At 36.9% G+C, this 25,705-nt stretch overlaps 1 protein-coding gene across 1 annotated transcript in view; it reads left to right on the forward strand.

Moving 5' to 3' along the window:
• LOC105032468 (putative DUF21 domain-containing protein At3g13070, chloroplastic) overlaps positions 1-25,705 on the forward strand; it is an 85,411-nt gene that overhangs the window by 27,188 nt on the left and 32,518 nt on the right. Inside the window, exons 5-11 of the mRNA XM_010906923.4 lie at positions 15,843-15,925; positions 16,052-16,150; positions 21,007-21,088; positions 23,713-23,852; positions 23,939-24,017; positions 24,149-24,212; positions 24,521-24,612. Of these exons, the coding sequence (XP_010905225.1) occupies positions 15,843-15,925; positions 16,052-16,150; positions 21,007-21,088; positions 23,713-23,852; positions 23,939-24,017; positions 24,149-24,212; positions 24,521-24,612 (639 nt within the window). The remainder of the gene's footprint in view (positions 1-15,842; positions 15,926-16,051; positions 16,151-21,006; positions 21,089-23,712; positions 23,853-23,938; positions 24,018-24,148; positions 24,213-24,520; positions 24,613-25,705) is intronic.

A 25,705-nucleotide genomic window follows, 5' to 3' on the forward strand; every position in this document is an offset into this window, starting at 1 on the left:
AAATTAGAGTGGGGCGTGAGGCATTGGGCGTGGAGGTCCTAAGGTTTAGATCTAGGCGCTGGGCTTTGTGAGAGAAAAAGCGAAAGTGTTCTCTTCTTCCTCCACCTCTTCTTCCTTCAATTTCTCCTCCTTCTCTGAAAGGGTCTGAGAGATAAGGAGGTCTTGAATCAGCCATCAGGAGCGGATTTATGCAGAGGAGATAGCACTTCGAGGAGATCAACGAACCTCTGATCAGATCAAAGGTTTCGTGTGGATATCTGTAGAGGTCGGATGCGTGTACGGCTTCAGGAATCAATAAATCTATGATCATCAGCTGTGGTGTAGATTGACCTACGCAAAGATATGGAGATCGGATCTCCTCCTTGTAGATTAGATCTTAGATCAGATTTCAGATGCATGCTATGTTCATATCGTAGATCCATGATTAGATGGTTTGTAGATTAGATCCAATCTATGTCTAGGTTAAAAAGTTTAATCTAGATTACTTCCGCTCTTTGTTTCAAAAATATTTTGAAATACATGCATGAAACCATCTAAATCTAGCAGTGGTATCAGAGTCAGGTTCTGATATGAACATAATTGCATGTGATCTGAAATCTGATTTGTAGGAATTAGATCTAAAATTAATCAATTGGTTCAACATCGTTCTGACATATGGTTGCCCTGGTATAATTCAGCTATGCTGAATGGTTATCTTAGAACGATATTGAACATCATAAATTGTTAGATCTAAAATTTCTGCAGGTTACATAATATGATTATGTTTTTGTTTTAGAACTGAAATTTGTTTCAGATTGGAAATTAAACTCAGATCTGAAATTGTTTTGAGTAGTTCCGTTCGAATCTGAAATCTGTTTCGGATCTGAATTTAGATCTGAATTTTTACGTTCAGATCTAAAAATTTTGCGATGTGGGTTCATGGGTAGACTGATTTGGATCTCTAATTTGATTAGAGTTCTGGGGTTCTTGATTGGCACATGTTGGGCTCAATCGAGATGAGCAATTTAAGTAGCTCAAGATCAAATCAATAGTTGTAGGATCGAATCGATTAAACTTGCATGTGTTAAAATCTTGACCCATAATTTGATCTTGGCTCAGTGGCTCGAGCCTCGATCACTTAGGTTAACCCAATTTGAAATTGGTCAGGATCAGTTGGTGTCTAAGGCAAGTAATTGAGTGATGGTTATTTAATTAGGACTGTTGCCACTGACAGTGGGGAGCCTCCTATGAATCTCTTACTTACCTGGCCAATTATGATCGATTTAGAATTTGGGTGCCTGGTGATTTGAGCTGAACCCATACCCTAATCAACTAAAGATTTGCATGAGATGTAAATGTTTAAAATAGACCTAAATAAATCTCCTGGTATATATTAAGTCTAGCGGTCTTCCACCATTGTAGAGATGCAGACGTCTTTCTGGCGTTGATTGTTCTCGGCTGGTCATAGTGGTTCGATTGCATCGGGAAGGTGCAACCACTTTATTAACACTAGATGCTTCAGGGTAGAGATGTGGTTGGACCCAATAACTGTTAGGTAAGAGATCCAATGACGGCTTTACATCTACTGGTGAACAGTAGATCTGACTTAACTAAAAAATATGGTCAATAACTGTTAGGTGAGGCCATAGGACTTAGAGACGGATATCGTTGCATCTTGCTTAGTGAAGCAATGGACAAAATATTGTCCACTCATTGGTTTATACGTCACCAATAACTATTTGGTGAGATGTGCGTAGATCAGTATGAGCGCAGCACCCACTTGAAATCTTAGTCGCATAGGGATTTTCGTTTCTCCATCCGAGAAGTATGAGAGACTCGAGAAATAATAGAACTAATATTTATTTTTAAAGTTTCTAAAATAAATTAAAATCAAGTACAAATATCTATTTGGAAGACTTTACTCTCTGCAGTTAATTATGTCGTCTTTCAATCCGCTAGCTCACATCTTTGACACCAATAGGTTGATCGGAACCAACTATAAGGACTGGCTCCAGAATTTGAGAATAGTTCTCAGTTCTAAAAAATTAATCCATGTTCTTGATCAAGAAATCCTTGTGTTACTGACTCGTCCATCCCCTGATCAACGAGCTAAACTTGAGAAGTGGATAGATGATAATAATCGGGTTAGGTGCTATATCTGGGCATCCATGTCTAACGATCTTCAGCGTCGGCATAAAGACATTAAGACTGCCAAAGACTTGCTGATTCACTTGCAAAAGTTGTATGGTGATTAGAGTCACGCAGCTCGTTTTGATGTCTTTAGGAGAATCTTCAGAGCGAAGATGCGTGATGAGCAGTCGGTCCACGATCATTGTTTGACAATGATCAAGGACATCGAGAAGCTTTAGAAGCTTGATATGACTATGGACAAGGAATTGCAGGTGGATCTGATCCCGTAATTCTTTCTCGATTTATATGGCAAGTTTATTATAAACTACCTTATGAATGAGTTTGATAGCACCCTATCCGAATTATTAAACATGTTGGTGATTGTTGAAGGGACCTTGAAGAGTTCAAGGGGCTCTATTCTCGTAAGCCTGAAGAACAAGGAGGACATACCTTCTAAAGGTATGTCTGACTCGCTCATTATAGAAACTAACTTTACGGTTTCCTCTTCTTCCAGTTGGATTTTAGATTCTGGTTCTAGTGCACATTTATGCACTTCAATACAGGGTCTAAAGGAAAGTAGAGGGTTGAGGGAAGGTGAAGTTACTCTTCGAGTTGGCAATGGGGCAAGAGTTGCCATCATGGCCGTAGGCACCTATCCTTTGCGATTATCATCAGAATATAGTTTAGTTTTAAGAGACTGTTTTTATGTACCTGTAGCTAGCAGAAATTTGATTTGTGTCTATGCTAGCACAGGATGATTATATATTCAATTTCAATAAGGATCAATGCTCAATTTATTTTGGAAATAAAATTGTTGTACGTGCCTTTGTGATTGACGATCTCTACCATTTGCATGTTAATAAAATAGTGAATGTTAATGAGTAAGTAGTGAATGTCATAGGGTCTAATAGACCAAAAGATAAGCTAAACCAAAGATATCTGTGGCACTTTAGGCTAGGCCATATAGGAGAGGAAAGAATCAACAAATTAGAGAAAGATGGCCTTCTTTGGCCATTGACTTTCAAGTCTTATCCAATTTGTGAGTCCTGTCTTTAAGGAAAGATGGCCAAGCTGCCCTTTGTGGGACATGAGGAAGGATCACTGAGATATTAGCCTTGGTACACACTGATGTATATGGTCCATTTGATGTGCAGATCAGGGATGGTTATCTCTACTTCATAACCTTTACTGATGATTATTGATAGTGTGGATTTGTATATTTGATGCGACATAAGTCTGAGACTTTTGAAAAATTTAAAGAGTTCAGATGTGAAGTAGAGAAGCAAACAGAAAAATCCATAAAGGTTCTTCGATCAGATTGAAGAGATAAATATCTTAGTGGAAAATTCTGAAGCTATCTCAAGGATAATGGTATAGTCTCTCAGTGGACACCTTCTGAAACATCTTAGCTCAATGGGATATCCGATAGGAGGAATCGGATCTTATTGGATATGGTTCGATCCATGATGAGCTTCACAGATCTTCCGTTATTTCTTTAGGGACATGCATTATTTTTTATAATTTTTCTCCTAAATAGGATTTTCTCTAAATCCGTTCTTACCATACTATATGAGTTATGACATGGTAAGAAATCGAGTCTTGATTATCTCAAGATTTCAGAATGTCCGATCTATGTCAAACGATAGCAGACGGACAAGTTAGAGGCTAGGACAATTACGGCTCATTTCATAGGGTATCCTAAGGAATCCATAGGATATTACTTTTATCTTTCAGAGGATCACAATGTGATTGTGAGCCATTATGCGATCTTTTTGGAAAAGGAGTTTATCCAAGATGGAGGTGGTGGGAGAAAAATTGAGCTTGAAGAGTCTCTGAAGAACGAGTCCTAGAGCCTGAATCCGTTTATAGCGAGCCAGTAGATGTGGTCCTTCCTCCACTTCGTAGATCAAGTAGGATCTCCTGTCCTCTTGAAAGGTATTTAGGTATACTTATAGAGGATATAGAGGAAGCATTCCTAATGGGAGATAGGGACCATACAGATGATCCCAAGACCTATGATGAAGCAATGTTAGATGTAGACTCCGAGAAATGGAAGGAAACAATGAAGTTAGAAATTAACTCCATGCATTCCAAGCATGTTTGGACTTTGGTAGATCTATCTGAAAGTATAGTACCTATTGGGTGTAAATGGATCTACAAAAGGATAATAGGTTCGGATGGTGAGGTAGAAATCTATAAGGCAAGGTTGGTAGCGAAAGGTTATAGTCAATGCGAAGGCATTGACTATCAGAAAATTTTTTCGTCAGTAGCCATACTAAAATCCATTCGGATACTGCTCGCTGTTGTAGCTTACTACGATTATAAAATCTGGCAGGTGGATGTGAAAATTGTCTTCCTAAATGGATATCTTGAAGAAGATATCTATATAGAGCAATCTATGGGTTTCACATCCAGTGATAATGATCACAAAGTCTGCAAGCTACAAAGGTCCATATACGGACTTAAGCAAGCATCTTGGAGTTGGAACATGTACTTTAATGATGTGATCAAATCGTTTGATTTAATAAAAAATAAGGATCTTGTGTATACAAAAAGATCAGTGGGAGTGCTGTCAATTTTCTCATACTGTATGTGGATGATATCCTCCTGATTGAGAATAACATTCCAATGCTGACATCGGTCAAAGTTTGGTTGTCTAAAGAATTTTCCATGAAAGATCTAGGGGAAGCATCCTACATTCTTGAAATTAAGGTCTACAGGGATAGATCTAAAAGAATGCTAGGCCCTTCATAGAAAATGTACATAGAAAAGATGCTGAAAAGGTTCCGCATGGAAAACTTCAAGAGGAGACTATTATCCCTTAGGCATGGAATTTATCTCTCTAAGAAGATGTGTCCTGACACACCTGAGGAGATTCAACGCATGAGCAAAATCCTTTATGTATCGGCAATAGAGAGTCTTATGTATGTCATGCTATGTACTCGATCTGATATAACTTTTGCCGTGAGTGTCATGAGCATATATCAGTCGAATCCAGATGGATAGCATTGGATAGCTCTGAAGAACATCCTTAAGTACTCAAGAAGGACTAAGAATTTATTTTTGATCTTTAGTGAAGGATTTGAGCTAAAAGTGGAGGGATACACTGATTCAGACTTCATGTCTGATGTTGATGATAGAAGGTCTACATCAAGGTGTGTATTCCTGTGTAATGAAAGTTTGATTAGTTAGAAGAGTTCCAAACAATCGATCATCGCAGACTCAACTATAGAAGCCGAGCACATCGTCGTCTCTAAAAGCTGCTAAGGAAGCATTCTGGTTCAAGAAGTTTATTGCGGAGCTGAGTGTGATGCCATTGGATGCCATGATACTGCACTGCGACAACAACGACGTCATAGTCCTCACTAAAGAACCAAGGTCTCACTAGAAGTCCAAGCATATAGAGCGGTGGTTCCACATCATACGCGAATATCTCGAGAAGTTCATCGAGGTGCAGAGAATAGACTCCATAGAGTGTGGCAGATCCACTGATGAAGTCTCTTAACCAGCAGAAGATCGAAGCTTATCTTGAGAAGATAGGATTTGGATTTATGGCCAATTGGCTTTAGGTCAAGTGGGAGTTTGTTAGATGTGTGCCCTAGAAACTAATTATTGACTGACACATTTTGTAATTTCAGAACACAAAATTTGTACCGGTAAAATTTTATTCGTTAATAAAAGGGCAATTTTATTCCAATCATGTTTTGTGTCCATGATTCGTCCAAAGAATTAATGGATGATAATATGTATTCTTAAGGTGTTAAGAATTTGAGACATATATTATTGATGGTTAATTCCTAAAAGCTCCCAATCGAGGGATTATCACGGAGGACGGTGATTGATCTAGTTAGATCGATGCACAGATCGCCTCCCTTTCGGATGATGAGTCTCGAGTCTGCAGTGTGGGGACGTTGGGGTGAGTGCAGGTGGTTGTTAGAGAAAAATTTGCACTGAGGGTGACCAACAAAAAAAATCACTTGGATGTCTACTTGTTAGTGGTTTTCTCAATGCTGCGGTGATGTGAATGGTCTTTTGACATGCGGTGCATTGGCTCTTCATAGTGAGGCTATTGTAGTTTGACTGCACATACTCTTGATCTCCTAGTCATTCGGGTCTTTGCGGTATATATTGGCTACAGTAAGTTCAGGTTTATTGTTATGAGTAGGATGCATCTAGATGGGATCTATCAACCTCAATAGAAAAAAGTAGTCCTATGCGATTTGCGAGATTGAGTTTAGGAAGTCTTTGGCCAAAGCAAGTGTGAATACTGTTAAGGAGTTTTTACGAGATTCACGAATGAACACGAGTCGAGCCAATCATGCATATGATTGACGTTGAGGTTTGATGAGTTTTCTATGACCTTCGTCTAATTAGGACTCACAATAGAAGAACTGAATTACACGGTAACTGCATCTAGAGGTTCATTACTTCCATTCTACTGGGTTGCTACTACATACTGCTAGGTGTCACTGATAGATTTTGAGACTCGTCAAGCATCGTTTTAATGATCGATGATCTTTGATAGGCAGAGTTGGAATCGTTCCAACCCATTGAAAGGAGTTATGATGATTTTGTGATAGGGATCACAATAATCTCACTACCAGATAGAATAAAATCTATGGGGTCACACACAATAGAGGTTCTTATCTGATCAGATGGTTGATTAGCGATTATGAATCGTTAATGGGTCTCATTGTCAATGTGATTGATGATTAATCTAATACAAAAGTTGCAACAAATAATTCGTTAAGAGTAAGTGAATTGTAGAAGGATTTATTAGCAATTGGATTGCTAATTGACTCAATCTGATGGAGCAATAAGGTTCGGATCAAGTCTAATTGAATTGAATTCTTGGATTGGGTTTGATTAGATCAAGCCTATTTAAGTTATGAGATAGTTTAATTGCAAGGAAGACCAATTACTGATTTGATCAGGTCTTGGGTCCAAATAATTTCTAATTAGATTAGGATCTCGTTGAGGAGATTGGGTTCCTAATTGGACTAGGTTCTCTCCTCTACTTGGGTCTAACCAAATCGGATTTTGATTGGGACCAAATTGAATCAACCAAGAGACCAAATTGGACTGGATTTCTTCTCTTGCGCCACACCCATCTTGATGCCAAAGATCCCTCGTGCTATTCTCATTTTTGTGTGAGATTTCTCCATGCAAAAATTTGGTCACCCCCTCTTCTCAATGCCCATGGATAGGATGAGATGAAGATTGATTCAAATTCGAATTCAAGTTTGATTTGAATTCAAGTTTGAAATCAGATATGGATTAATCCTTATCTTGATAGAGTTTGGTCTCATCCTAACCTCTATGGATTTCATCTATAAATGGGTCTTCTCCCTTGGGCATGCAATCGGGATCTCCATCATGAGAAAATTAGAGTGGGGCGTGGGACCATCGTGGGTGTGAGGCATTGGGCATGGAGGTCCTAGGGTTTAGATCTAGGCGTTGGGTTTTGTGAGAGAAAAAGAGAGAGCTCTCTTCTTCTTCCTCCACCTCTTCTTCCTTTAATTTCTCCTTCTCTGAAAGGGTCTGAGAGATCAGAAAGAGGTTTTGAATCAGCCATCAGGAGTGAATTTCTGTAAGGGAGCTAGCACTCCGGGGAGATCAACGAACCTCTGATCGGATCAAGGGCTTCGTGTGGATATCTGTAGAGGTCGGATGCGTGTGTGGCCCAAGGAATTAATAAATTTTCGATCATCAGCTGCGGTGTAAATCAACCCACGCAAAGGTAAGGAGATTGGATCTCCTCCTTGTAGATTAGATCTTAGATCAGGTTTCAGATGTATGTTATGTTCATATCGTAGATCCATGATTAGATGGTTTGTAGATTAGATCCAATTGCATGCCTAGGTTAAAAAGTTTAATCTAGATTACTTCCCTTGCTTATTTCAAAAATATTTTGAAATACATGCATGAAACCACCTAAATCCAATAGAAAGATAAAGAAAAGAAAAAAAATGAAAGGAAAGAAGAAAAATGAAAAAAAAAGGAAGGAAGGGAGAACAAAAAGAAAGAAAAAGAAAAGGGAGAAAAAGGAAGGTAGAAGAAAAGAAAGCAAAAAAAGAAGAAAGAAAAAAAGAAAAAAAGAAAGAAAGAAGGCAAAGAAGGGGAGAAAGATAGAGGATATCGATGGGCATGTATAATCGAGATTGCTGTCAAGATGGGATGGGACGAACAGCGGTGCATCCCGTTCCATGGAGAAATCAGGACACTTTTTTCTCATGGGATTTAAAACCTTGCTTGAGATTATTTTTCAAGGTGCATAAATGGATTTCTGATATAGTCATATGACAAATTTCATGCTTGCAATCAAGATTTTAAATCTTGTGGGATGAGAATGTTCTGATTTTTTTTTGGAATGGGACACGCCGCCATCCTGCCACTTGGGATAGTGGATTTCTCAAGACATCTTGATTAGGACATTGGGATGTTCTAGTCCTAACACATGGGATAGTACCCTATCTTGGCATTCTATAGACATCCACCGGGACGAATCTTTGCTTGCAATAGCTCTAGCTGCCTCATATTATCAAGCACCTATACATGTATCAAGATTCAGATAATCAGGTGTATTGTGGTATGTACTGCTTGCAATAGCTCTAGCTGCCTCATATTATCAAGCACCTATACATGTATCAAGATTCAGATAATCAGGTGTATTGTGGTATGTACTGCCCTGTAGTCCTGGATTTGCTATCATATTTGCAGTGCTGTACCGCCTTGTATCAGCCAACCAAGAGTAGCTGTGGGGGCATACTGTACTGGTACATGATTGGTACATCCCTTCTGCAGTGCATTTTAAACGTTGTCTTATACCGGGGGCCAAAACTTTGTTATTTGAAGACTTTATCGAAAAGCAGCCAATGAATAATTATGCCTGAGGGTTCAAATCTATCCTTGCTTAAATTTCATCAAATATAATTTTTTTCATGCAAAAAAGATTCTTTGCGTAAATAGTTCTCAATATATGAGGTAGGGTTTTCCTCACCATTGGTGGTGAGTGCAACTGCATGTAGATAGTGACCATGGGGCCTGGGCATGTGATGTGCACCCTCATCAGTCATACTTGTCTTTGTGTGTGGTCATGAGGGGCACACATCCCATGCATGGGTCTTGTGATCACTACTCATGCACGTAGGTGGTACTTGCCACCATGAGAGTTAAACCCATTTTATGTATATAATAATTGTCTTGTTCCCTCTTTATTTCAGTTATTTTCTAGTCAAGTAATCTTAGATGGTTACTTCATGGCCACGAGTACAAATCTTATAAGCAATAAATTTGTTTATTTGCAACTACTTTTTATAGGTTAATGACGGGTCTTTTTCCCAAAGAGGTAAACCCATTATATGTACATAATAATTGTCTTTTCCTTCTTTATTTCAGTTATTTCCAAATCAAGGAATCTTAGATGGTTACTTCATGGCCACGAGTGCAAATCTTATGAGCAATAAATTTGTTCATTTGAAACTACATGTTATAGCTGAGAATGATGGGTCTTTTTTCCAAAGATTCCATGCCTAATAATTTGAAACTAATTTGTAGAGTGTTGATATAGCTGAGAAAATTCTTATATATTGGTAAAATGTACTTTTATCCATAATATTGGGATTAACATGTTGGTTAATGTTAAGGGTCAGTGTTAATGTGTATGCATGTACGAGGTACTGAAAAATAGCAGAACAAATTATGTTCACTTTGCTTTGCTGAATATTGTAAGGAGTACTTATTTTTGTTGAAGGATCTACAAAAGGATAGGAAGCCTTAAGGTAACATGGATAGAAGTTGTGAATAAAGATATGGAAAACTTGAAATAGCATCAAAGATAGCACTAAATAGGAATACTCGGAAAACGAGAAGCAATAAAGCTAACCATGAATAGTTGGGACAAGGCCTGATGGTTGTGGTTGCTTAGCTGACTATTTTCCTAACTCTAATTCTGGAGATGGATAAATTAGAACGTGCCATGCTGTGTACTGATACATGAAAATTGTTAAGGTGAAATATAATGAACAATTTAAGTTCCAGTTCCGATGGGTAAACCATACTATATAGAATAAAAACTCAAAAAAGACTTAATAGTTAATACCTTTTGTTAATGAAAAAGATAATGTTGTATTTCTCATAATCAACTTCATGAATACAACTCTTTAAATGTACTAAAATGGGATAGCTACTATGGTAGTTTTACAATTGTATCCAAATAGATATGGTAGCTATACAATTGTGTCTGATAATCACAATCAAATAAATATGATAAATTTGACTCTGGAATCTCTCTAGTATTGCTACCATAATAGCCATGATAATCACTACTATAATAGCCATGATATTTACGACCATAATAGCCATGATATTTTGATCTTGGAATCTCTGAGGTCATGCTACCATAGTAGTCATTATCTTGACAACTCATTATAATATTTACCATGATTCTAATATTCCCTCTCAAGTTGGAGCATATATATCAAACATACCCAGCTTGTTACACAGAGTTAAAAATATCAGGATACCAGGAGGCAGAGACTTAGTCAAAATGTTAGCTAATTGCTTGGATGATGGAGTGAATGGTATTCTGATAATCTTGTTCATCACAGCATCTCTTACAAAATGACAATCTACTTCAATATGCTTGGTCCTCTCGTGGAACACAGGATTGCTGGCAATATAAATGGTTGCCCGATTATCATAGTACATAGGCATAGGATTAGGGTGATCAAAATCAAGCTCAGACATCAGAGATTTTATCCACATCATCTCGCAAGTAGTATGAGCCATAGCTCTATACTCGGCCTCGTCATTAGATCTAGCGACAACATTCTGCTTTTTACTTCTCTATGTTACAAGATTACCTCCCACATATGTGCAGTATCCTGATGTGGATTTTCTATCTCCTTTATCTCATGCATATCCAGAGTTTGAATAGGCTTCAATTCTAAGATGTCCATAATTCTTGTACAGTAGACCTCTTCCTGGTGAATTTTTAACATAAGCTAATATAGTCAAAGCTGCTTTCCAGTGAACTGTCTTAGGCTTTTGTATAAACTGACTTACAACCCCTACTGCAAAGGCTATGTCTGGTCTAGTAATAGTGGGATAAATGAGTTTGCCTATCAACCTCCTGTATCATGTAACATCTTCAAATAATTTTGCATCTTCAGCCCGGAACTCTAGATCAATGTTAATGGGATTACTTTCAGGTTTACACCTAAGTAATCCTGTCTCTTGTAATAAATCTAAAGCATACTTCTTTTCAGAAAAGAACACACTTTTTTTGTTGTGTGCAATTTCTATCCCAGAAAAGTATCTAGGCTTCCCCATATCTTTGGTAACAAAATGCCATTTTAAATACTCCTTAGTTTTCTCTATTCCACTTAGATCACTCCTGGTCAATATTATGTCATCAACATAAATAGCCAAAATAATAGTTCCTGTAGAGTTTCGATGAACAAAAATAGAGTGATCAGAGTTACACTTATGAAAACCAAATGCCATAACAACTTGGTTAAGCTTGTCAAACCAAGCACGAGAATTCTGCTTGAGACCATAAATTGCCTTCTTATGTCTGCACGTCATGTTCTCCCCTTAAGCAATATACCTAGGAGGTTGCTCCATATATACCTTCTCTTGCAAATCACCATACAAGAAAGTATTTTTGACATAAAGCTGGAACATAGGCCAATCTTTGTTGATAGCAATTGAGATGATCGCCCTGATGGAATTTAGCCAAGCAACTGGTGAGAAGGTCTTAAAATAGTCAATGCCATAAGTCTAAGTAAACCCTTTTGCAACAAGTCTAGCTTTGTATCGTTTATTGTCCCATCTGGCTTATATTTGATGGTGAACACCATCTACAACCAACAATTTCAGAGCTAATAGGAGGATCAACTAGATCCTATGTACCTCTGGAGAGGAGAGCGGCCATCTCATCATCCATAGCAAGCTAGCAGCCTTCCAAGCTGGATTATCCAAAGCTTCCTTGTAAGACCTAAGTACAGACACAGATGACAAGGACAAGGCAAACCGGCGAAAGGAAGGGGTAAGGCGATCATAGAAAACAAAAGGAGAAATAGGATAAGCTGTGGTAAATCGTTTACCTTTATGGAGAGCAATAGGTAGATCCAAATTTGAGGTAATCACAGGAGATTCAGATTGTTGATGGCTTGGATCTCTAGCTGAAGATAAGGAATCAGCTTGAGTAGAGATAAGTGCTTGAGATATGTGTCTTTTGGTATACACCTGCAATGGTTTCACTGTAACACGAACAGGCACATATTTAACTAATTGAGGAAAAGGAATATGCTCAATAGTGAGGTTTGGAGATCCATTAGAGAAATAAGGAGTTGACTCAAAAAAGGCAACATTCGCAGATGTGTGATACTTTCTAGTCACCGGATCATAACACTTATATCCCTTTTGAGTCCATGAATATCCTATAAAGACACTTGACTGACCTGGATGACAATTTATCAAGACTAGGATGAAGATCCTGCACAAAACAAACACACCCGAAACCATGTGGAATAAGGGAGAAAATGGGTTTATCAGGATAGAGACACGAATAAGGGATATCTCTATGGAGAACTGATGATGCATTCGGTTAATCAAATAACAAGTAGACAAAATAGCATTTGGCCACAAATATTTGGTTACATGCATTTGAATTATGAGAGTGCGAGCGACATCTAGTTAGTGCCGATGTTTTCTTTCAGCAACACCATTTTGTTGAGAGATGTGGGCACAAATAGTCTGATGTAAAATGCTATGAAAATAGTAGAATTGAGATACATCATGCTTCAAAAATTCAAGAGCATTATCAGTGCAAAGAATACGAATGGATGTAGGAAATTGGGTTTTTATTTCATTATAAAAGATTTTGAGAACATCAGAAACTTGTGTCCTGTCTTTTAACGTATACGCCTAGGTCATTCTAGAATAATCATCGATAAAAATAATAAAATGTCTAAATCCAGCAACAGAAGTAAAACGACATGGATCTCAAACATCAAAATGAACTAACTCAAAAGTGACGGAACTGTGTTTATTGACTCGACTTGGATAAGAAGAACGATGATGCTTACCCAACTGACAGGACTCACGCTCTAAAGAAGATATAGACGACTTAAAAGGCAGAACTTGTCTTAGCTTCTGTAAGGAAGGATGACCTAATTGGTAGTGTCACAATAATGGAGAGATAGATGACGACGAAGAAACTATAGCTAAAACATTGGAAGATGCACCATTATTAAGATAATATGGGCTATCTTTCTCATGCCCCAAACCAATCCTCATCCCAGTATGTAGATCCTGAAAAACATAATATGTGGGAAAGAATGTCACAGAGCAATTTTTATATTTGGTTATTTGGCTAATTGACAAAAGGCTAACAGGAAATTTTGGAACATAAAGCACATGATCTAAAGAAAGTGACGAGGAAACACGAACAACTCCTGTCATATGAGATGATGCTCCTGAATATGATACACAGGAACTAGCAGAGGAAGTAGTGAACGCACCAGTACCTGGAGTGATGGTGTGAGTAGCTATCTGTGCATATTGAGTGGATTGGAATTGAAGAAATTTCGCATACTCAGCCTGTGGGATGTGCATCATGCCAAGAGCCAATGGTGGTGGAACAGGAGTATCAGTCGTAGTTTCGGCAGAGACCGACTGCCCCAATCAGGTTTGCCAAACTTGAATCAGCATTTCCAAAACACATAATTGTTGTGCCCAGTGTGAACAGTGACGTGGTCCCTTGTCAAATGTGAGCGGACGATGACTACGGCCTCCCCCTGAATCTCTACCACGTCCTCTACCACAGCCTCGACCACGACCACCAACAACCATAGCTGAATGCTCCATCTGATATGTGGCCGTGGAGGCTGATATTCCAATGGAGACATGTAGAACTCTAGAAAAAATCACAGATAGAGAAGGAATTGAATCACCACCAAGAATCTGACTATGAATTTGATGAATTAAAGATGGATTCAATCCAGACAGAAATTTTGCAACTACCAGACTTTCATGATAGTCCTTTAACTTCTGTAGATCCAATATTAGAGGCTGATGTGAATCTAACTCATCAAGAATACCTCTCAGAGAGGCATAGTAATCGGCTACAGGTTTACCACCTTGCTGCAGTGTGAAGAATTGCTCATAGAGTTCAAATACTCTTGAGATATTCTTCTCTTGCCCATACATCTCTTTGAGGGTGTCCCAGATTTGCTTAGCTGTCTTTAAGAACATGACACTGGCACTAACCTTTTCCATGCTATTCAATTACGATGACATAACACAACGTCACTAGCCAGCGAGTCTTCATAGGTAGGATCGTTGAAATTTGGAGGATCATCAGTTAAGTGCTGCACCTTCTGTTGGGCACCAATAAATAGTTTGAACGATTGGGCCCATAAAAGGTAGTTATTGCCATTAAGCTTCACTGTAGTTGCCATTAGATTCTTGATCGCATTGTCAGAACTGAGAGTCAGAAGTGTCGAGAATTGTTTGTTGTCGTCATTTGAGGATGCCATAGCAGCCAGAGAAGAGGATAGAAATAACCAAAAAGCCCGATAGTGAAAGAGGAGGGGGTGGCAGCCAGGGGAATCATGGGCAGTGTACCGCTTTAGTGATTAGTAGATAGCCAGAAAGATAGCCAGATAACCTTCACATGGCATAGGAAAGATATCTACGCCATATAGAAGAAGAGAAGAAAAAAAGTCAAGAAAAAGAGGGTGGGATCAAGAAGAGAGGTGGTGGGTGGTGAGGAAGGAGGCGGCAGTGGTGGTTTGAGGTTGTGGAGATGGGTGGCGGCTAGGGTTATGGAACTTGGTGCTTTGATACTATGTTAATGGAAAAGATAATATTGTATTTCTCCTAATCAACTTTATGAATACAGCTCTTTAAATATACTAAAATGGAACTGCTACTATGGTAGCTTTACAATTGTATTCAAACAGATATGGTAGCTATACAATAGTATCTAATAATCAAAATCAAATACATATGGTAAATTTGACCCTGGAATCTCTATAGTGGTGCTACCATAATAGCCATGATAATCACTACCATAATAGTCATGATATTTACGACCATAATAGCCATGATATTTTGATCTTGGAATTCTTGTGGTCATGCTACCATAGTAGTCATGAACTTGACAACTCATTATAATAGTCACCATGATTTTAACACCTTTATTTAAAAAAAAAATTAAAAGAAAACTAATATGTGCTATGCTGATTTGGGATAGGTACTGGTATTGGCCTAGTGAGGACTCTCATAGACCAGCGCTCGAAACTTTGACTTACTAATAATAATGCTTGTTTGTCATTAATATGAATTCTTGAGTTAACTTCTTTTTATATTGTTATTTTGAAGGAGAAAAGGTAATAAACTAATATAGCTACACATTTAATTCTTCAGGTGGGTAAGTTGTTACTAACAGAAACTACAACTGGTGTTGCTGTTACCATTTGTTTGCTTAAAAATATTTTAAAAGCTAACTAATGTGTGCGGTGCTGATCTGTGCTTGGTGCTTGTGCTTGTTTAGTGTGGACTGGCATGTTACTAATAATTTTTTAATAAAGCATGCCACTAGTGCATGTATTCATAATGCTTGCTTGAAATTAATATGAATTGTTGGGTTAACCTTTCTTGTTGTTATTTTGAAGGAGAAAAGTGAAGCAACCTAATATATCTGCACATATAAATTTCTTCAGGTTGCTATATTGTTACTAACGGAAATTACTCCAAAAAGTGTTGCCGTTCACAATGCCACAGAGGTAGCTAGAGTTGTTGTAAGGTGAATCCTCTGGGAAAGAAATAAAAATGACATGTTCTTAGAATTAATTTACACGCCTTTCTTGTGCGCTTTCAATTGAAAATTGAAAACCTTTGATGAAAACTGCATGTTATATGACTAGAACAGGCCAGTTGCATGGCTTTCCTTGGTGCTGTATCCTGTGGGAAGAGTTGCTACTTTTCTTTCTATGGGAATGCTGAAGATGCTAGGTCTGAAAGGTAGAAGGTGGGTTGCATATGCAATACCATTCATTATCTTATTTTTCTCTTAATCATTTTGACTTCAAAAATGTTGTTATATATGTTGAAGTATTTAATAATAAATTTCCTCTTTTCGGGTTACATATAAAGTGCACAGTTGTTTGTTTTGTGGTCTTTGAGTGAAAATATGTATGCTGGATGCTTTTATGTTATAGGAATTATCTTAACTTTTGACAGTTTTGGTGGTTTCAACAGTTTTTTTACTCTCAACTATTGGTGCTTCTATCAGAAAGATCATGAAAAGTTTAAAAAGTGAAGAATAGAATAGAACAAAGAAGTCGTGAAAAGTTATTACACAATATTTAGAGTATTTTGTATCATTTATAGGTCCTATATTTGTGTATTTTTTACAGTTTTAGGCTAAAGTTATCTAGCACATACGAAAATTATGTAGGTTTTTTTGCGTATATATACCCCACTCAATCTAATTGGGATGCCCCTAGCTCCAAATTGTGTTTTACAAAAAGTAACATGAAAACCTAGAATTATGGGTACACTCAATTCTTAAAAATTAAGGAGAAATTGATCCATGGCATCTATAGTAGATGAATCATAAATGAGAATTGCTATCTATACCTTGTGAAGAAAAGACCTTTTTGTGGAATTAGCCATTCTATTTCGTTTAATTTTTGAACTTCAGTTGTTTGAAAATTCATTATATTTCACTTTGGTAAGACTACAAATACATTGAATTTGAGTACTTTTGCCCATATGATTGAGTTTAGAAGGCTACTTGATAAAAAGCATTTAGCTATAGAGTGCAATTTTTTAATATCCAAAGGATGGTATTTCTGTAAGATGTCATGTATCTAGTTGTTCGTTTTATTCTTTATAAAGCACTACAATAACAGTGGGCCTGAAAATGGGTTGGATAAAATCCGATTGAATCTAGTTTTGTATTCGATTTGGATTGGATTCAGATGAAAATTATAATATCCGATTGGATCTGGATACAAATTTGGATATCTATGTATAACTTTTGCTGGATATGGATATGAATTTGGATTTTAAAGTATTTTTTGGATTCGAATCTGTATGTAGTAAAAATCATCCGGCGTAACAAACTATTATTCTCTATAATAATAGGTAAATCCTAAGATTCGAAATGGAGTTGTTGCGGTTAAAAGGCAAGCATCTAACCACAGAACCATAATGTCTTAGTCATTGAAAAGCTTCTGGTCGTTAAATAACCATATCATGTATACTGTGATATTTCATATTTTAATCATTATTTTAGATAATTTTTTCTTTGATAAAACATAAAAAATTATTTTTAGATATTTTCAAAATTTTATTGCTAAAAATATTTAGAAATATTAGTAATTTCTATGTACTGCTACATTTATATATAACTTATATATATATATTTTTTACAAGTTCTTTAAAAAATATATAATTCATGATTATCTATATTTAAAGCATAACGACAATACTTAATACAAAAAATAATTAATATTTTATATTATATATATTTTTTATTTCAAATAATTTTAGTTTTAATATTTAGTACAAATCTAGTTGGACCAATAACTTGGAATCTTGTCTAGGTCAGTCTTCATGCATGTTTTAAATTTTAATGATCATGCCTTTAATCTTTAGTTATCTTCTATCGCATGCAAGTTGCTTAGTGAATTATGTTACCACCCTTTATGATTATATTAACTAATATTGGTTTCATTATTAAGTTCAGCCAAAAGTCTGATTTATATCCAAATAATATCTGAGTTATATCTCTATTCGGATAGAAAAATATAGATATAACTAATATCCAACTTGTATCCTTATCTGCTTAGGACAAATATGGGTATGCTTAATAGCTGATTTATATCTGTATCCGTTTAGATCAAATATGGATATTAATTTTAAAACTTTCTTAATATCCATATCCGTATTTGCATTCTTTGAAAAATATGGATATGCCTATGTCCAATCTATATCTGATCCTTTTCAGCTCTAAGTAACAGGTTTCTTTTTTATGCCTTGGCTCGTTAAGGGTTAAATTTATAGTCGATTTCCATTTTTAATGGTAAAATTTACTGTCTAACTCCATTTTTAACTCAACGAAAAGAAAGAAAGAAATCATTGGAATAGATACTACGTAGGTATGTGCTTAAATAAATAAAGAAATATTCCAAAATTGTTGTAAATGCTTCTAAAAAGTTTTGTTAATTTGTGATAAAAAAGTTTAAGCCAACTAGACCAAAACTGGTTATTTTCAGCCAAAACTGACTGAAATGGTTGAATTAGACTGACACCCAAACTGGGGATCAGTTAGTTTAATCTTGGCTGTAATTGTTTCATTTCAATTGAAGAGAATCAATTTTTGGATGAAACTTAAAACGTTGATTTTGCCTTTTCCATTTTATCCATTGGCTATTTTTTCTATTTTTTAAGTACGTATGAGTTGATCAACGCCAAAAATAAGAGAAAGGAGCTTACGATGTGGAACAGATAAAGGACATTGTTAACTGGAAGTGCTATATTTAGTGGATTTTGTATTGTGGATATGTGGATGCATTTCGATGAAGAAGCTTGTAGCAAAATTTCAGTTCATACTAACAAGTTCATAAAGGGGCTTCTCAACTCGTTGGAGTGATTGTGTTTCCACCTCACCCTCTTCTCATTCTAGTTATTGATATTATCACTAAGTTATGTACATTTGGAGAAGAGAATTTTCAATATCTATGCCACAATCCCTTTTTTTTATTTAGAAAAATCAAGGAAGCATGTTAAAATATTTTCTCATTTATGTTGAGTGGGTATCAGGGTTTATTGTGAGATTTAAACAATTTTACTTCATTTATTATGATTAATTTGGGATAGTTTATACTTGGATGGATTAGAGGTGCTTTTTGGCCTTTCAGAGGGGAAGATGGGTAAGTTGGGAATTAGATATATTCTCCTAGTGAATTCAGAGGGCAAGATTACTTGTAACTAGAGGCTAGAGCTGATCATTGGCTGGGCTTGGGCATAGAAAAGTTCAAATTTTAAAAAGGCTTGGCCCAAAGCTTGACTAAAAATGAATAGAGTTTAGGCTTAAGGCCTGGCCCATGATCAGCTCTACTCGTAAGTGGTGGATAAGATTATAGGTGAACTCTTGTTTTTAAGGGAGTAGATCATATTGTTGAAAGAAATTTTGTAGGTTCTACCTATCTATTTTGGCCTTTGCTTCCATTGTGTGCAAAGTTGAGAAGCATGTTAAGAGATTTCTGGTAAAGTGGGAGAAAGAAAGATGAGGTTAAGAAATGCATTAACTTGATAGTTAGAGTTTTAATTCTTCTGCTAAAAGTCAAGGAATGTTGGTTGAAATTGTGAACGGAATCCTTGGGTTATAGATAATCAGAGAAGGTCATTGTGGCAGGTGCGAATGCTTTTTGCTTGGTGGAATTTTTGGACCATTATTAAATATGAGAGATTTTGAGACAACATTAGTTAGAAATTTGCCAACTGGTAACTGGGTGAGTTCCGAAGGACGTTTGGTGTGACCAAAAAACTCTTTCTAAATGTTGTTTCAAATGTGGCATCTAAGCTAGATCTTGTAACAAGAGATTGTTGGTCAAGGGCTAGGGAGAGGTTTCAAAGGATTGCTAGAAGCAACCCAACCGACAAGAAAGTTGCTGAAGCATGTGGCTTTTTAAACAAAGTTGTTCTTGCATTGTTGGCTATATCATGAGAGTTTTAGATTCCAGATCAACGAGATGAGTGTACTTTTGTTCTTATTATAAGTATCTTCCAACCTTGGTGATCAATGCTGTGGTAGAAGTTTGAGATTCTTTCCTCATAAGGATGAAGCAAGTTTCTTTTTTGATGATTATTTTGGGAGAATTTTCTAGAAAAAATCTTGATAGAAGGGGAAGTGCCGATTGCCGATCGATATGATATCATACCGTACCCTACCGTACCATACCATACCGGACATAAAAAAAATAAAAAAAAACCCACCCAACAGCACAAAAAAAAAAGAAAAAAATATTGTACCGAACCGGCCCCGAATCGTATCGAACCGGACCAAATCACCTGGTATCGGGTGGTTCGGGCCGATACCGCACTGAACCAACCGGTTCGGTCTGGTTCAGGTCATTTTCTGAAAATCCTGTCTGAATCGGACTAGTTCTCTACCGGTAAGGTATGGGGTGTATCGACCGATTCAGATCGATATGGAATACCATGGATCCCACGACCAGCAAGATGCTTATGACACCAGTCATCTTAATGGGCATCGTAGTGCAAGTGAATGCTTCAGTGAGTTAATAATGCCATCCTTCAGGCAAGAAACTTTCGATTTTACCAATCATATATCATTTGTCCTTTTAGGTATACTCAAGGATTTAGGTCCCAGTGGGATGTCCCAGGGGGATATCGGGACAGGGTACCATCCTATGTGTCAGGACAGAGCCGTCCCACTAGCGTCCAAACGTCTCAATCGGGACACCTTGGGACATCCTTTGTCCCAAGTGTCGGGACAGAGCTGGACGGTGGCATGTCGCGTTCCGTGTAAAAATCAGGACAGCTCCATCCAATGGAATTTAAAACCTTGGGTATACTTACTACTGCTGACAGGGATTACTGAAATGTAGGTGCTTACATGATACCCATGAAACCTCAAGATGCAAAGAAGCTTTTCCCATCATTCTTCCCATACAATTTTTGTAGTGCTTCCTTAAACTAACATTTTAGCAATTTGATTTTCAGTTTCAAAAGATGGAAAGCTTTGGACGTGTTTGATTTTAACTGTCTTGTAATCATTGCTTGAATCATTATTTAGCATTAAGTTAATCATTTTCTTTTGCTCTCTCTTATGTTACTTATTTGTTGTTGTAGGGAACCATATGTGACTGAAGATGAGGTGAAGTTAATGCTGAGAGGAGCAGAGGATTGTGGAGCAATAGAGGAAGAAGAACAGGTGATCACATTATTGGACCATTTTTTTGATAGTTATAAATTTATTTTGTTACTCATTTGGCCTTTTAATCAGTTTAAGGTCCAACTTTGGCCTTTTAATCATTTTAAGGTCCAATCAATGACAAAAATATGGTTATGTTTAGATTTGAATTTCATGTATTCACTCTAATGTGGTTTTTTTATAATGGAAATATTGATGCTGAAACAGTTTCATATTATAAAGAGTGGTTTTTCTCCGGTAAGTTCTTTGATATAGACAGATTACTTTGGTTTGATAGTAATAAATTGTAGGATGTGCAGTTTGAGAATGATAAACTGCATTGTCTCAACTCATGCTGGGTCTTTTGGGGGGAGACTTACACTAGTCATGCATTTGGCAGAATATTTCCTATAATTAGTCAAACCAGTTATTTTATGGACCTTGCTTATATATGGTGTTCTTATATGCTTCAGTCCTACAAATGGGAGGATCCTTTTCGACCAATTAACTTAATGACATTAATAGAGAAAGCAAATATGCATGACTTACCTCACAAGATTGAAAGTAAACCTGAAACACTAAAGACTGTTATAGCTTATGCATATAAATCTGAAACCTGAGCCTAAACCATCAGACTTATAAAGCCTATAAACAGTTCTGTAAGCAGACAATTTAGGTTTTACAACAAGGAGCTTCAATATAAGTAATGCAAATTAATACAAAAGCAAAGTCATATTGTTTTGGAAGCCCCCTGTTTTATTCTAAACTAATGTTTTATATCTTTGTGGTCTAATAAATGCTAAGGAAACCATTTATAGATTTTTTCAAGTAGAAATTTGTTTTGTTTACAGTTCTTACGTCATATGATATTGTTGACACGATGAGCTTAAAGCATGCAGCGGTATTCTATTTTTGGCAATAAACCTAAATACATATGCATCATCCAACTACCAAGGTGGTAACTTACCACCAACTGTACAGAAGGCCACTACATATAGAGCCAATGCAATTAGTTGGCTTATATGCAGTCCCACTTGTCTTAAGGTGTTGCCTAGTCTCATGATTCATTACTCCGAAGTCAGAACTTTCTATCCTCAGTTATTTTTAGCAACTAGAAGGAAAAAATTTTGCCGAGAATTTTCCCTTAGTGATGCACATTTGCACCTCTACCAGATGGCACTTTTTTGTAGAGTAGAGAGATGTTTTTGTGAATGTGCCTTTGAGCCCCTAAAAAATATACCCCACTGATGTAACATTAACCATGTCCATGTTCTCCAGTGCTCATGCCTCAATCCTAGGTAGGAATTTCCAAACTTATCCAAGCTCAAGCCTAGGGCCCATCTAAAGAGGGCTGAAATATGGAAATTGATGCATGGTATGAATCAGATCAGAGACAAGCTTTTGTAAGTTCATTTTCCTCATATTTTGGTTGAGCTGCCAATAATTTTTCAAAAAGCATTGAGAAGAGGAGGTAAGGACTGCCGAACCAGAATCGGACCCCATGCCGGCCGACTGGTGGTATGGTTCAGTACGGGTCCATATCGGTCTGTCCGGGGCCGAACCGATAGGGTAGAGAAGGGGAGAGAGAGAAGAAAGTGAGGAAGAGAGAGGGGGGAGAGAGAAGGAGAGGGAGAGAAAGAGAGGGCCTCTGGCGGTCGCTGAGGCCATCCAAGCTCTTGCTGAGCTTGGTAAAGGGTGGAAGGAGGGAAGCAGAGAGAGGGGGAGATGCTTACTACCCTCGGAGACCTCCGAACGGATGGCGATGCCGTCATGACTTCAACGAAAATTATAAAAGAACATAAAATACAGTGAAATTGGCAACTACATCGTCGACTGCATCCAATAAAAGGGAAACTCTCTCTCTCCTCTCTTTCTGCTTCCTCCCTCTGAGATGGCCGCCGTGTTGTTTTGTACGTTGGAACCGGATCGGTATCCCATTGGTATGGTTTGGCACGTCCTGAACCGTCCGGTTTGAGACGGTTCAAAGAATGATGGGAGGAGGGTAGAGACTAGAGAGATTGTTGAAGATTATTGTGAAAGCAAGTTAGAATGCTATCCTCGGTTATTATGTATCCTCCCACTTTTGCTCTCTTAGGAAATTACTCCAAAGCTGAGATAATGGGCTCAAATCAACTTCTTTTAAATCATAGTACTTGCTAGAAGAGAGTTAGCATTCTTTTATAATCCAGTAAAAGGCTTAAAATGATAAAACCCATGCCTAGTGCTTTTATCTGCATTCTTATGAGCCATATGTATATGCACAAAATGAAGACTTCTTTTTCTCTACATTTGATTTAGTCTCTTTTGCATCACAGAAAAACTGAGTGAAGGTCTTAGCTGCATCAAAATCTACATGTTGCAGACTTATGAAAGCTGCTAAATCTTAATTTTGCTGAAAGATGCCTGCCCTAATAGTATAGGTACATGTTTGAATTTTCTGCATATTTTGAGATAGTAATAGAAAGGATTGATCCTTCATGCCAACACCACCGCCCCCCCACCCACTAAAAAAAAAAAAAGAAGAATCCGGTATACGGAAGGATGAATTTTTAACACATTTGTTCAGTCTTGATTTTTTGAAACCATGTATTTTATGTTGAAGAAGAAATGTTGACTGAAATACTTTATAAAGTAATCCTTTGCAGGATATGATTGAAAATGTTTTAGAGATAAAAGATACGCATGTCAGAGAGGTGATGACACCTCTGGTAGATGTAGTTGCAATTGGTGCAAGTGCAAAACTCGTTGATTTTCAAAAGCTATGGGAGACTCACCAATATTCTAGGTATGATATGCATCCAAATGTTATCATCTGAGTTATATATTTCTTGGTTTTGACTGTAATTTGTAAGCTTAGTTGCACAATGTCAGGGTACCTGTTTTTGAGGAGCGTATAGACAATATTGTAGGCATTGCATACGCCATGGACATGCTAGAATGCATTGAAAAGGTTAGCTTCAAGTTAGTTTTTTAATTTGTCTACGTGTTTTATGTTGCGTCCTTGGAAGAATGTTGTTACCTACCTCTATACTTGTGACTGCCCTTTCCTTAGGTGGGAATTCATTTTTTTCTCTTTTGAAGGTTGAAATGCTGAAAGAGATAACTGTGAAAGAGATTGCACACATGCCTACATATTTCGTTCCTGGTAATTTAAATCAAGATAGTGATAATTTAATGGAGATTATGGATGATGTGTTAAATGGTTAAAGTAATTTTTAGCACTGTCTTTGTATTTTGTAGGCTTTAAATTTGTTAGTAATTACTAGTATAATAGTATTTTTTTCCTTACCCTAGAAACCATCTGATGGTTAATCCTTCTTTCCCTTTTTCGTGAAATGGAACATTTAACTTGCTGGTTTTTTCAATCTTATTTCAGGTTATATAGAATTATTATTGCATAATAAAATATTTTTTTTGATAATTTCAATGGATCAGTTCTTGTTGACACTGCAGATTCAATGTCTGTCTGGAACCTGCTTAGAGAGTTGCGCGTAAGGAAGGTTCACATGGCTGTAGTTCTGAATGAATATGGTGGAACTGTTGGTGTATGTTTGTATCCTAGATTGTTGCTCTGCATATTATGGCATCTGGAGCCGCATCTATTGCTTTCTCTTTATTGCCTTGGAGTCATTTCTTCCAATGTTTGCGAAAAAGGAAAAAAGAAAAGTACATTGTCATCCTTCAGCTTTTAGATTGTGGGATTTCATTTCAGTCTTCTTACCACACTTTGGTGACTTTGATTATTTGATCACCAAATTTTCTTAATGGTGTAAAAAAAAAGGCCCAACAGCATATTTGATTATCTACTTTTATCGCTACTATGTTGTGAGGCCGAAGCATTTTGCCTCGCATAGTTTCAGTTATTTGGCTTGCTAAAATCAATATGTATGGTTTCACTAGAATGAAAAAAAAATTTGTTAGTTTATATTGGATGTAAATGAGTTTTTCATTTGAAACATATGGATTCAGATGAAACGACTTAGATTCGGTGGCTTCAATTATAATGATAGTGTTTTGGATGTTATCATCCATAGAAACAAATATTTGTGATTGTTAGTTGTATTCTTTAAGAATTTATATTGCTTCTCAACTTATTTCTTGACTACATTTTTTGAAGTCATGCATTACATATGTATTATAATGAGGTTCGCCATCTTGGTCTTAGACTCTGTACCGGCACGACCCTATTACAATATCGGTACGTGGTTCTGTATGGTATGAGATAGTGCACCAAGTATCTATACATAAGAGGCATCTGGTATAGTACTAGTATGGAATAGTACGTCTTGCATCAGACAATATGGAAAACCATGATAATAAGGACTCTTATCTATGTTTATATTTTTTTGAATTTTTAATTATTATATTTTTTTTCTTTTGACCTTGTATCTTAGACATAAGATTGAGGCTATTAATCATTTGTTTGCATTCACATGATGACTTAAGAACCGGACATCCATGTAATCCATATGAACAGTCTGTTGGCTACATATTGAATCAAGGATCGTTGTGCCGATATCAGGGCCTGTATTGGTTGCCCAACAGCATGGCTTCGTACACCCTAGGGCCATTCTATGCTAGGCTCATATCGACTCAGCAGAGAGGGCAGGAGCGAGGGTGAATGAGAGAGAGGACAAG

The sequence above is a fragment of the Elaeis guineensis genome, chromosome 13 (genome assembly GCF_000442705.2).
Source record: "Elaeis guineensis isolate ETL-2024a chromosome 13, EG11, whole genome shotgun sequence".
NCBI classification, from domain to species: Eukaryota; Viridiplantae; Streptophyta; class Magnoliopsida; order Arecales; family Arecaceae; genus Elaeis; species Elaeis guineensis.